At 41.5% G+C, this 12,841-nt stretch overlaps 1 protein-coding gene across 3 annotated transcripts in view; it reads left to right on the top strand.

Annotated features, from left to right (window-relative positions):
* The window catches only part of OIT3 (oncoprotein induced transcript 3), a 42,865-nt gene that overhangs the window by 14,699 nt on the left and 15,325 nt on the right, over positions 1-12,841 (top strand). For 2 of the 3 annotated variants that reach the window (XM_061161771.1, XM_061161772.1), the window contains 4 exons: positions 638-798; positions 2,301-2,716; positions 9,081-9,180; positions 10,616-12,831. In XM_061161771.1, coding sequence (XP_061017754.1) covers positions 638-798; positions 2,301-2,716; positions 9,081-9,180; positions 10,616-10,786 — 848 coding nt within the window. In that variant the 3' untranslated portion in view covers positions 10,787-12,831. Of the gene's footprint in view, positions 1-637; positions 799-2,300; positions 2,717-9,080; positions 9,181-10,615; positions 12,832-12,841 lie in introns of those variants that run through there. The other variant, XM_061161773.1, reaches the window with a different exon arrangement.

A 12,841-nucleotide genomic window follows, 5' to 3' on the forward strand; every position in this document is an offset into this window, starting at 1 on the left:
ATACACTGATATTGCCCTCATGTTTTGTCTGACAGTACTCAGAAGTACTCATTTTAGGATATTTGTACAGTCTTGAGATGAGAATGCTTTAGAAAAGCAATCTTTTTATATTAAATTAAAGTGGGCTTTATAGTCACAGTTTATGGTTTACTGAGCCATGCAAGGATGATTTGGAACTTTTCCCCAAGTGCACTAATGCTGTTTTTATTACCACTGTTTTATAGGACAATAATTAATGGTGAAGTCAAAGCAGTAACATTATGTAATTTAAGCCCATATCAAAGCAGTACTTTTCCTGTATTGCCGATAAATTGTTTCCGCTAAAAGTTCATCCTTTAGGTGTTTTGATACATGGAGTTATGCTAGACACGCTTTGAAATGTTTGTTAAATTGAAACTTCAGAACATTTCTTCATTTGGGAAATAATACAGTATTTGACGAGCGTTATTTGACCACCACCTTGGGAGTTAGGAGTCCAGCTTTTATTCACCAATTTGTTATAAGCCTCACAGATTTTTCTTGCGGATAAAACAAAAGGCTCAAAGTGCAAGAGGGAGAGGTTGTTTCTCCTAGTAGTCTCCTTCCCCTCCTCCCAGTCCCGCTCTCCCGGTTCTAACAGCATCCCCTGTCCCCACAGTTCCTGTATTCTGCAAGTCGAACACCATCGAAGTGAGCATCCCCAGGGACCTGGTTGGCGGCCTGGAGCTCTTCCTGACCAACACCTCCTGCCGAGGCGTGTCCAATGGCACCCATGTCAACATCCTCTTCTCCCTCAAGACGTGTGGCACAGTGGTTGATGTAGGTTCTTCCCAGAGGACTCTTGGGGAATGACCAAATCTAGTTATTTGGGAATTTGTTGATGAACGTGTGAGTTGTGGCTTGTGTCATAGATGACATATTTCCACATAAAAGAAAATTCATATGGTGTTCATTTAACAAATGTATTATTGAGCATCTGTGCTGTGCTGTGGTCCTGACACTGGGAAGACAGCAAGTTAAAAAGAATTCTGCTCTTTCAGTTCTCAAATAGTATTGAATACCATCTCTCCAATATGCACAGATATTTTCCTGAGTGCATCAGCACCAGTACCAGGAGGCCTACTGTGTCTCCTCTGACCAGTTATTTTACTTGAAGAAAACAGTGATTAATTCATGCATATGCAAAATAAGATTCCTGACTTTTAGGAACATACGTGGTTCCTAAAAGAAAATACACATAAAATATGAGTCAGCGATACAGTTGACAGGTGGTGTAGGAGGCCAGAAAGGGACAAACCCTGGAGTAGTCAAGACAAGTGAGACTTGAATTGGGGTGGAAGCATATGCATGGTTTATACAGGCAGAGAGGTGGAGAAAGGGCATTTCAGATGAGAAACAAGTGATCAAGTCTCAGAGATGGGAATTCTTGAGGCTTATGCTGAATGAATGGGCAATACAACCTGACTGGCAAGGAATGAATAATGGAAAGGAAACTGGAAAAGTGGGTGGAGGGAGACTGTGCTTTCAAAGATCTGCTTTGTGTGCTGGGGTGAGATGTTTGGCTTTTTCCCATAGGAATGGGATGAAGCAGGCACTGTCATGATGAAATCAGCAGTGGACAAGATGAATAGAAAAAAGAGGACCTGGACCCAGGAGATTGATGTAGAGGCCCTTGCAATCAAATAAACAAGTATTTATTTATGGAAACAGAGAAAAATCAGAGAGCTAATTAGACTTGGGATGAGACATTGGGGGGATATTTGAGAAGGACCCACTTTAGGCAAATTGTGTTTTGTCATATCTGTGGATAATCAAATAGAAATGCTCTGCAAATGAGCCAGGGGTTCTTGGTACACAGGAGAGCAGACAAGGCTAGAGATGAAGAACTGCAAATCATCTGAGTAAATGCGACAGCTGAAGCCCATGTACAGATGAGCTCAGCCCAAGGTCATGCTGCTGCACAATCACCAGGTCTAGGATTCCAGAAAAATATAATATACAGAGGCTGTTCTTTTCTAAACTATCAGAGCTTTGAATTTGCTGATTCTGCATAGCTCAGGTTTTTATGACTAATACTCCAGAGGAATGTGTGGGTTGACCATGAAGTGGTATATAAAACTCTTAACAGTCAAAACATGTTAGTAAAAAGAGGAGAAGCGATTTTTTTTTTTTTTTTTTTTTAAGTTTCAGGTTTTAGCAACTGAATCTCTCATGTGTTTTGACCTAAAGAGAAATTGGAGAATGCTATGGTGGGCAGCGGGTAGGGTGCTCTGTAGAGATAAACAGAGGCTCTTTCCCCTCCTGGCTCTGGCCTGGCCCAGGTGGTGAACGACAAGATCGTGGCTAGCAACCTGGTGACGGGCCTCCCCAAGCAGACCCCGGGGAGCAGCGGCGACATCATCATTCGAACCAGCAAGCTGCTGATTCCCGTGACCTGCGAGTTTCCACGCCTGTACACCATCTCCGAAGGCTACGTTCCCAACCTTCGCAACACCCCGCTGGAAATCATGAGCCGCAGCCACGGAATCTTCCCGTTCACTCTGGAGATCTTCAAGGACCATGAGTTCGAAGAGCCTTACCGGGAAGCTCTGCCTACTCTCAAGTTGCGAGACTCCCTCTACTTTGGTATTGAGCCCCTGGTGCACGTGAATGGCTTAGAAAGCCTGGTGGAGAGCTGCTTCGCCACCCCCACATCCAAGATCGACGAGATCATGAAGTACTACCTCATCCAGGATGGGTAAGTAGGCTTCCTGAATGATGGATTAGCCTTAGTTCTCATCCGGGTCTTCCCTGGTGGCTCAGATGGTAAAGAATCTGTTTGCATTGCAGGAGGCTCAGGTTCAATTCCTGGGTCAGGAAGATCCCCTGGAGAAGGAAATGGCAACCCACTCCAGTGTTCTTGCCTGGAGAATTCCGTGGACAGAGGAATCTGGTAGCCTATGGTCCATGGGATTGAAAAGAGTTGGACAGACTGAGGGACTAACACTTTCACATTTGATCTCTGGACACAATAGCAACTTCAATCATTTCATAAAACCAAGCAGCACTCTTGCCTGCTCTTAATTAGTTTCAGAAACCACTTGTGTACATTTTGGTGGTAAAAACTGGTGAGGAAGAGCAGAGTCAAAAATGACTCCAAGGGGTCTAACTTGTATGATTGACTAGATGTCCATAACCAAGATGAAAGGACATAGGTTGAAAAGCAGATTTGCTGTAAAAATACTGAATATGATCATTCCAAATAATAATATTACAATGTAAATGCCTGGGCTTCCCTGGTGGCTCAATGGTAAAGAATCTGCCTTCCAGTGCAGGGAACATGGATTGGATCCCTGGTCTGGGCAGATTCCCTGGAGAAGGAAATGGCAACCCACTCCAGTATTCTTGCCTGGGAAATCCCATGGACAGAGGAGTCTGGCAGGCTACAGTCCATGGGGTCGCAAAGAGTCAGATACGACTTAGCAACTGAATAACAAACAAAAACAAGTTGTAAATACCCACAGGGTACTTAAGAGAATTTCAGTGGCAGTTGGAAATGCATGTCAGTTAGACCCAGAAACAGTAGAGACAAATAACAGAGGATTACCCCTGTTTATAGTTGAAACTATAGGATTGAATGGGGCTTCCCAGGTGCCACTAGTGGTAAAGAACCCGCCTTGCCAATGCAGGAAGCATAAACGAAAGGCTCGATCCTTGGGTAAGGAAGATCCCCTGGAGAAGGGCATGGCAACCCATTCCAGTATTCTTGCCTGGGGAATCCCATGGAACCTGGCGGGCTACAGTCCATTGGGTCACACAGTTGGACACAACTGAAGCAACTTAATATGCATACCTAGGATTGATTAACCTGGTCAGAGAGATTGTAGAGCATGGGTGGCATGGTTGTTGTTGTTCAGTCTCTAAGTTGTGTCTGATTCTTTGCGACCCCGTGAACTTCCCTGTTTGCTCAAACTCATGTCCGTTGAGTCAATGATGCCATCAAACCATCTCATCCTCTGTCGCCCCTTCTTTTGCCCTCAAACTTTCCCAGCATCAGGGTCTTTTCCGATGAGTAGGCTCTTCGTATAAGGGTGGCAGATGGAGAATGAGAAATGCAAGAGGATAAGGAAGTGGAAGCAGCAAATACAGACCCCTCTTTTAAGAAGTTTGGTCGTGAAGGAGAGAGATGAAATAATTGGTTGGTTTTAGGAGAGGAGAGATCAAGTGAACTTCGTTTCTGTTTGCTTGTTTTATACAAAGGAGAGTTCCATATTTGTTGAGGTTGTTGGATTAAGAACTTTGCATGTATCCATGTATCATTGAAAGCCTAACAGTAACCACATCTACTGCTTACATTCCCAGGAAAATAACAGTCACACCCCAAACTCAGAGCTGTATCTCTTCAGTTCCTTCCTCATCCTCAATGTCAGATGGAACACATCTCTAGCAGGTCGACCGGCCGCTTAAGGAAAGGCAAATGGCCTAGTGAAGAGCTCCGCAGATGTGCCCTGGTTCATGCCCTTTGCTAATTACCCTGATAGACTCTGAAATTTCTCCTTTGCTTTTAACCCCCTGGATCTCTCATCACAGGCGAACTTTACCTGCTGCTATCGATTTCCTGCACAGTGATTTTAAACTTTTGATACACATTAGGATCAACTGAGAAGCGTTTCTAAAAGTAGCAATATCCCAACCCTGTTCTCCACTCTTACTGCCTTATTTCCAGCCCTCATTATCTTTCACCTGGACAGATGAAAGCTTTCAAACATAGCCTCCTACATCCCAGCTCTCAAGTCTCATCTCCATAGAGCCCTGGGTATCCAGTCAAAAGAAAAACAAATTATATATATATAGTCATATTCCTGCTGAAAACATATTGATGACTTCCTTTGGTTGGTAAATTTAGCTGTTTACTAGCAGGAGTACTGGAGAAGGCAATGGCACCCCACTCCAGTCCTCTCGCCTGGAAAATCTCATGGACGGAGGAGCCTGGTGGGCTGCAGTCCATGAGGTCACTAAGAGTCAGACACGACTGAGCAACTTCACTTTCACTTTTGACTTTCATGCATTGGAGAAGGAAATGGCTTCTCCAGTGTTCTTGCCTGGAGAATCCCAGGGACGGGGGAGCCTGGTGGGCTGCAGTCCATGAGGTCACTAAGAGTCAGACACGACTGAGCAACTTCACTTTCACTTTTGACTTTCATGCATTGGAGAAGGAAATGGCTTCTCCAGTGTTCTTGCCTGGAGAATCCCAGGGACGGGGGAGCCTGGTGGGCTGCCGTCTATGGGGTCACACAGAGTCGGACATGACTGAAGTGACTTAGCAGCAGCCTCAGCAGGAGTACTTCTAGCTTCAGATTCCTGTAGCCTCCTCAGCTTGTTTTCAGAATCTGGAAAAGGCATCTGAGCTGCTTTGGATGGCTAGAGGTAGGTCTTATAGGAGACGGCAGGCCTTTGGGTTTCTTGCCATCTTAAAGTGATCTCCACGAAGTTTTAAAATGAAACATGGAAGCATCAATTTTTTCTTTTTTTTTTCAGTCACATAATTAGTGCTAAGTAGATCTGGCGATGGATTTACTTTGTGGGGGGTGGGTTTTGGTTACTTTTAAATTTTTTACAGGTTTATTGCAGTGCTGTTTGTATACAATAAATATGCTATTCAAAGTATACAGCTTGGAGAATTCCCTTGAGGTCCAATAGTTAGGACTCTCTGCTTCCACTTCAGGGAGCTGGGTTTGATCCCTGGTCAGGGAACTAAGCCGCCCAGTGTGGCCAAAAGATTAAATGTGCGATTTGGTAAGTTCTGATGTCTACATACTGGTGAAGCTATCACTACAATCAAGGCAGTGAATATTTCTCTTATCACAAGCTTTCTCCTGTCCCTTGCATTTACTTTTGCAAACATAAACATATAGTCTTAACCCACTTACTGGGAAAACATGTAACCTACAGTCTCAATAAAGCTTGTGAAGTTTATTTATAAACTTTATTCAGACCGTCAGTTAGGACTATATGCTTATATTTTAGACAGTTCTAAGAAGATGTGCTATTTAATTTTCCAGCCTTTAGTGCACACAAAAACAATGCTATGGAAGATATTAAAATTGTTCAAAAGCATAAGCAGAACTCGAAAACACAGCTATGCGGACCTGTTTCCACTATACATAGGCAAATAGTTTCATCTCTAGTGCAATATTGGATAGTACAGTATTAGCTAAGAACAGTAATGGTGCATTTGAGATATTCCCTCAAGATAAAATCCAGCTCTCAGTTTTGCTCACTGTGCCTCACCCTCTGACCTCTACCTTCTCCATTTTCTGCTCCTGCCAAAGAGAACTATGGGCAATTCACAGTTTCTGTTGCTCCTTACACTCTCCTGATTCTGCAGCTGCCATTTCCACTGCCTGAAATCTTCTTTCCTTTTTATTCATGTCTGATTCTTACTGGTTCTTTGAGACACATTGGGACTTTTTTTTCCCTCCATGAAGCCTTCCCTGATTGTTCTAACCAGAACTAGAAATCTTCCTTTCGTCTTCCTCAATTCTTTGCCTACATACAGTAAAGGTCATTTACTATTTGTCTAATGAATTATTGAATGAGTGTTTTCATAATACTAATTTGGGGCTAGTTCAGAGTCCTAAAATAAACATAATAATGTTTACTTATATTTGTAAATTAGTTGATTATTCATTGTCCTCAGCTTAAATTTAAATCAGGCTGGTTTCCCCTGATATTTAACACATCTGATTTGCTTCCCTCTAGTTTTAGTTGGCATATGCTCTGAGAATGCAAAAAAATTTAATGCAAGCCTAAGCAAAGTAGAATTAGAAAGTTTATCTCCAGAAAAAGAAACATTGAATTCCAAAATCCAACATTGGACAACTTTTGGGTAATCAGTTATTTTGACTTATCCTATACTGTTTGTTGTTACTTTCTTTTAGCACATGAACTTGGAGTTGATGAACTAGAATTGTCTAATCACAGCAAACACGGAATCCAGAGCCAGAATTTGTCTTGGGTTCTATTCTGTAATGTGTTGCCTTGCAACAACTCTTTCTGTCACACTTTCTCTAAAAAAATTTTTTTTACTATTCAGCCACAGAAAAGAATAAAATAATGCCATTTGCAGCAACATGGATGGACCTAAAGATTATCACACTAAGTGAAGTAAGTCAGACAGAGAAAACCAAATATCATATGATATCACTTATATGTAGAATCTAAAATATGATACAAATGAACTTATTTACAAGACAGAAACAGACTCACATAGAAAGCAAACTAATAGTTACCAAAGGGTAAGTTTGGATTTGGGGAAGGGATAAAGCAGGAGTTTAGGATTAACAGATACACACTACTATATACAAAATAAACAACAAGGCCCTACCATAGAGCATAGGGCTTCCCAGATGGCACTTGTGGTAAAGAATCCACCTGCCAATGCAGCAGACTCAGGACACGTGGGTTTGATCCCTGGGTTGGGAAAATCCCTTGGAGGAGGAAATGGCAATCCACTCTAGTATTCCTGCCTGGAAAATTCCATGGACAGAGGAGCCTGGTGGGCTACAGTCCATGGGGTTGCAAAGAGTCAGACACAACTAAGCATACACACACAGGATAGCATAGGGAATTACAGTCAATATCTTGTAATAACCTGGAAGTAGTGGAAAAGAATATGAAAAAGAACATATATGGGTATACCTAAATCACTTTGCTGTATATCAGAAATTAACATTGTCAATCACCTATACTTCAGTTTTTTAAAAATAGTATTTTAGGTAAAGATAAATTGAAAATGCTGAGGCACTCAGATGAAAAGTGCCATTTTAATGTCACATTACTACTGTTCTCACAGTTACTGGACTTTTAAGTTCCCTGACATCACAGACCACATTGTTCATCTCTAACCCCTCTGCCGCACCCAGAAGAGTGTGTCACACAGATTGGATATGCAACAGGTATTTGAGAACATAATCAGAAATGGCATAGATTCATTTAACCTCAGGAAAATGACAATGTGTGCATAAATATAATAAATAACAGAAACCACATTATATTTCTAGATCCTCTTCAGTTTAGGGGAATAAGGTACCAGTGGTAATACAAGTCAAGGTGTCATGTTTTTTAATAATTTTATTGGATTTTTCAACTGCCCTGAAACAGCAATTAGCAATGAACTAGAAAGTGTTCTGTAAGTATGTGGAGGAGTAAGTATCCAGTTTTATAGGTGTTTATATCTGATCCCACTTTTTTACTGGCCTGGTAGACAGAAACTATGAAGCATCCACGAAAAGGAAAATAGGTAAAAGTTCCTTTTGAATTCAGAATGGAAAAGACAATATATGTGTGAGCCCTGGCCTTTAGGACAAATGGTTCATCTATTCTAATGCTTGGGCTCAAAGTAGAGAATCAATAACCCCTCTTGTTTCCCCAGCTAACCCTGAGGTGAGCCTAGGAGTTTCACTTTGAGTGGTAGACCTGAGATTAAAATCTCAAAGCCTATCAAATTAAAATTTGGCATTAAATCTGTGAAAAGAGGTATTAAAACATTTTGGAAGTAAATGATTCCCAATAGGGTCTAGTTAATATCTAAGAAACTGACATCTTTATGCAGTTTCTTGTTGTACAAATTGGGGTTTGCTCACCTTTGGATCCCCTTCAGGGGTGAGTATCTGTTAGGTGTCTGATAAATATAGTGAAATCTCATTAAAGAAAAGCCTTCTCAAATCTGTCATAAAGTACATGAATGCAGAATTCCTACAATATATTAAAAATGAAAAACCAGCCTTAAAAAGATACCCCAGTATCAGAAGATATCTTCATAATAAATGTTGTTGCTGTTACTGATACTTCAGTATATTGACTTAACAGGAGGTCCTGGTGCACAGTTTGTGGGTACAGTGAATGAAAGATGGGACAGAGAGTGTTAATGAGCAGAGCTGTGTCTGAGATGCCTTCACAGGGAAGGGATTTCATTTTTCCTTCATTCTCAAAAATCTTGAGTGCAGCCCAACCTCCTCCACCCCGTTTGCCTCTCCTTGGACCAAACATGTTGGACTGGATTGTTTTTCCACCTCTGTTTAAGAAATCAGCTCTTACGTGCTGTCCTGCCCTACTCCCAGCTGTGTTTCAGATGACTCGGTAAAGCAGTACACATCCCGGGATCACCTCGCAAAGCACTTTCAGGTCCCCGTCTTCAAGTTTGTGGGCAAAGACCACAAGGTGAGCTGAACACCTTTACCTTATAAAGCTGCCTGCCCTCTCCCCCCATGAACCTGAGCCTTCCTAATGTCCCAACTTGTTCACATTCTAAAGCCTATCATTGGGATCTGCATGACCTTTATGAAAAATACTATAAAACTGGCCATCTAGAATCTTAACACCTCCATGAATGTCAGAATCATTTGCCCCCTCCCAATAAAATAACTGGGCTTGTTCAAAGAAAATGTGATGTGATTACAATACAAAATCCTTGTGAGCAGGTATGATTGAAAAAGCTTGTGTAGTGGTCACATGGCAAAGTATATGGAAAGAATATTTGCAAAAAGACAAATAGTGAAATGTTCAGTGAAAACGGTATTTCACTGTTTTACATGCCAATTCAAATAATTATAAGACATTTTATACATATTAAATGTATAAAAATTACAAATCCCAACTTTCAAGCCTATAGGGAGATGTATATAGTAGTAGTAAATGTTGATATGCTTTCTGGAAAGTTGTGTAATAACCTGACAACTAATTAATAATCTGATAATGTGTAATAACCATAAAATTATCAGTCTAAAAATTTCAATTCTAACAGCTTCTCAGAAACAAAAATAAAAACATGGTTTGTTGACTGTGTTTATAGAGTACTGTATGAAAGAGGCATTTAAACCAGTGCATCAATTAATGCAATATTAAGCAGTTAGTGTAGAATAAAATATAGAAAAAGGAGATATGAAAAAACTTCTGTCATAAAAAATTTAAATGAAAATTGAATAGGAAACAGTTTTTTAATGTATATAAGTAAATAGAGGTTATAAGAGGCCATATATTGATATACTGTGTTGAGGTGGAAGGTTTTTTAGAATTGTTGAAACACTTAAACAAAAGAAAGTTTGAGGCCAACAGTTTTTTCCATACTGCATCCAAGTGTATTCATGTGCGGTCCAGCTTCATCACTGTTCCAAAATAACTGCTAACCATGATGGCTAACCCTGATCTTCCTCTTCAACTCGGCAGCACGCATTGGGAAGTTACTTATAGGAAGAAGCTTGGAGAAAGAACTTGTTACTTTACACAAAGTGGATGGGACCCCATATTAAGCCTAGACCTTGATGTGACAAATCAAGATGTTAATGTTATTAGACATTGTCCTCACAAAGTTCTCTTGTGTCCAGGCACGGAGGCAGAAGTTGTGGATGTCAGGTTTTTAAATCACCCATGTGACTGAGTATGTTTGCCACATTATTAAATGTGTGAATTTGGACAAGTTCTTTAACCCTCTTAGTTTCCTTATCTGTAAAATGGGGATGACAGCTGTTTCAAAGGCGGTTGATTAGATGAAGTGAGATGAAACATGTGGAGCATCTGGTAGTGCCTGGCTTCTAGCAGGCATGCCCGCCTGGCGGCTGACCCCACCGCCTCTGTTCTCTCATTGTAACCTCTCCAGGAAGTGTTCCTGCACTGCCGGGTCCTGGTCTGTGGGATGCCGGACGAGCATTCCCGCTGTGCTCAGGGCTGCCACCGGCGAGTGCGTCGTGAGGCAGGAGGAGAGGATGCCGGTGGTCCACAGAGCCAGATGCTGACGGGTGGTCCAATCAGCATCGACTGGGAGGACTAGACAACCCACCACCCAAGTCCTCCTGCAAGCTGCCTGTCTCTCTGGAATTCTCCCCTCGTCTTCTGAGAACATCAGTGACACCCTTGAACACCATGCTGCTTTAAACGTTACACTTTGGGTTTAGACAAACCCCCAGAACCGACTCACTCTGACTCCAGCCCATTGGATCAGAAAAAGTCACCTCACTGCTGACCAGCCTGTTCCAGATGGAGCTTCATCCTCCTAATGTGGAAAGCTGTGCCATGCACCCCCAAAACAGCTCACCCCCATGCTCCCCCATTTCTCTCCTGCAATAAAACACCTAGTGTAGAATGCAGCAGCACCACCACTAAAATCAGAAGTTGGGTATATTATTTCAAATTAGGAATTTAAAAAATGAAATAGTGGCTTGAAATTATGACTTAAATACCCACTGACTCCTTAAATATGTAAACAATAATTATACCCTAAATTTTCCATTCAAATACAGAATATTTATAGGGGATTTGGAAGTTTATCACTGTAAGTGTGTACTAAAAATAAACTATTTGGATTTTCTCCTGAATAATATTTTCCTCTGGGGTTTTTATGTTGTTTTAAGTAAACTATTTTCAATTAATAAATGTTAATAAACTCATTAACATGCACTTAACATGCATTAGCATGCATTTAAGTGGTTCAGTGACTGAACAGTAGACAAAATTAAAATATGGCAACATATGCCCTGTTATTTGGCATTCTGTGCCCTCAGACTGACAGTAGAAAAAGCTATAAGACTACACCATACTCTATTTTGTAGGTGCTTAATAAATTTTATTGAAGTAAATAGCCTAAACCACAGAGATAAATGTTATCCGCAGTTAAATCCACTTGCTAAATATGCCAATTCGTTTTATGGCTTTACAGAAGATCAGAAAACAGTTTTTCTACTTTTCTTTTTAGAAAAGGCTGCACCAACAATTTGTATTGGAACCACTAACATTAACAAAAGGAAGAAAAAGGAGAAAACAATATAAATCAGGGATTGGCAAACTTTTCTGTAAAGGGCTGAAGGATAACTAGTTTAGCTTCCTGGGTCATACAGGCGCTGCCACCCCTGCTCAGCCCGGCCGTCCTAGCACAGGGCCAGCTGTAACTAAACCCAAAGAAGTGCTAAGCCTGATAGGCCCAGGCCTTTGTTTATCAGTCCCTGACTTCTGTGGTCCTCAGGCCTCACAGTGCATCAGAATCATTGAGGAGTGTTTCTAAAATACCAGTATGTAGGCACCAGCCCCCAGAGGTTCTTTAGGGTCTTAATACTCCTCAGGTGATTCTAATCTACAATCAGTGCTGAGAACCAGTGTTTTTAATACTCCTCAGGTGATTCTAATCTACAACCAGTGCTGAGAACCAGAGTTTTTAATACTCATCAGGTGATTCTAATTGCAACCAGGACTCAGTCTCTGACTCCCTTCAGTTTCCACAGACTTTTCCTAGCTGTCTTCAGTACCAAATGCTTCTCAGATCTTAACATGACACTAACACCGCTTAGTAATTGGGAATTTCAACAGGGTTAGTTCAATGAACGGAGTAGGCAATGGCACCCCACTCCAGTACTCTTGCCTGGAGAATCCCATGGACGGAGGAGCCTGGTGGGCTGCAGTCCATGGGGTCGCTAAGAGTCGGACACGACTGAGCGACTTCACTTTCACTTTTCACTTTCCTGCACTGGAGAAGGAAATGGCAGCCCACTCCAGTATTCTTGCATGGAGAATCCCAGGGACAGAGGAGCCTGTTGGGCTGCCGTCTATGGGGTCACACAGAGTCGGACACGACTGACGTGACTTAGCAGCAGCAGCAACAGTTCAATGAAGGAAAAAATGGAACCCCAGAGACCTCACTCTGTCTGACCTGCACCTCCACAGGCTTTAATCAAGTAAGTCTCTGACCTTGTCTTGTTCTTAACTCCTCAGCACCAGTGGTTATAATTGTTGTCTTTGGAGGAACTTACCAGGTTGGGTTCTGTTCTCTTCTAAGTGAAATGGAAGCACATTGGTGATAGTGGAATTCATTCATCTCTTTTCAGATTTTCTAAAA

Source organism: Dama dama, chromosome 15 (assembly GCF_033118175.1).
Source record: "Dama dama isolate Ldn47 chromosome 15, ASM3311817v1, whole genome shotgun sequence".
NCBI classification, from domain to species: Eukaryota; Metazoa; Chordata; class Mammalia; order Artiodactyla; family Cervidae; genus Dama; species Dama dama.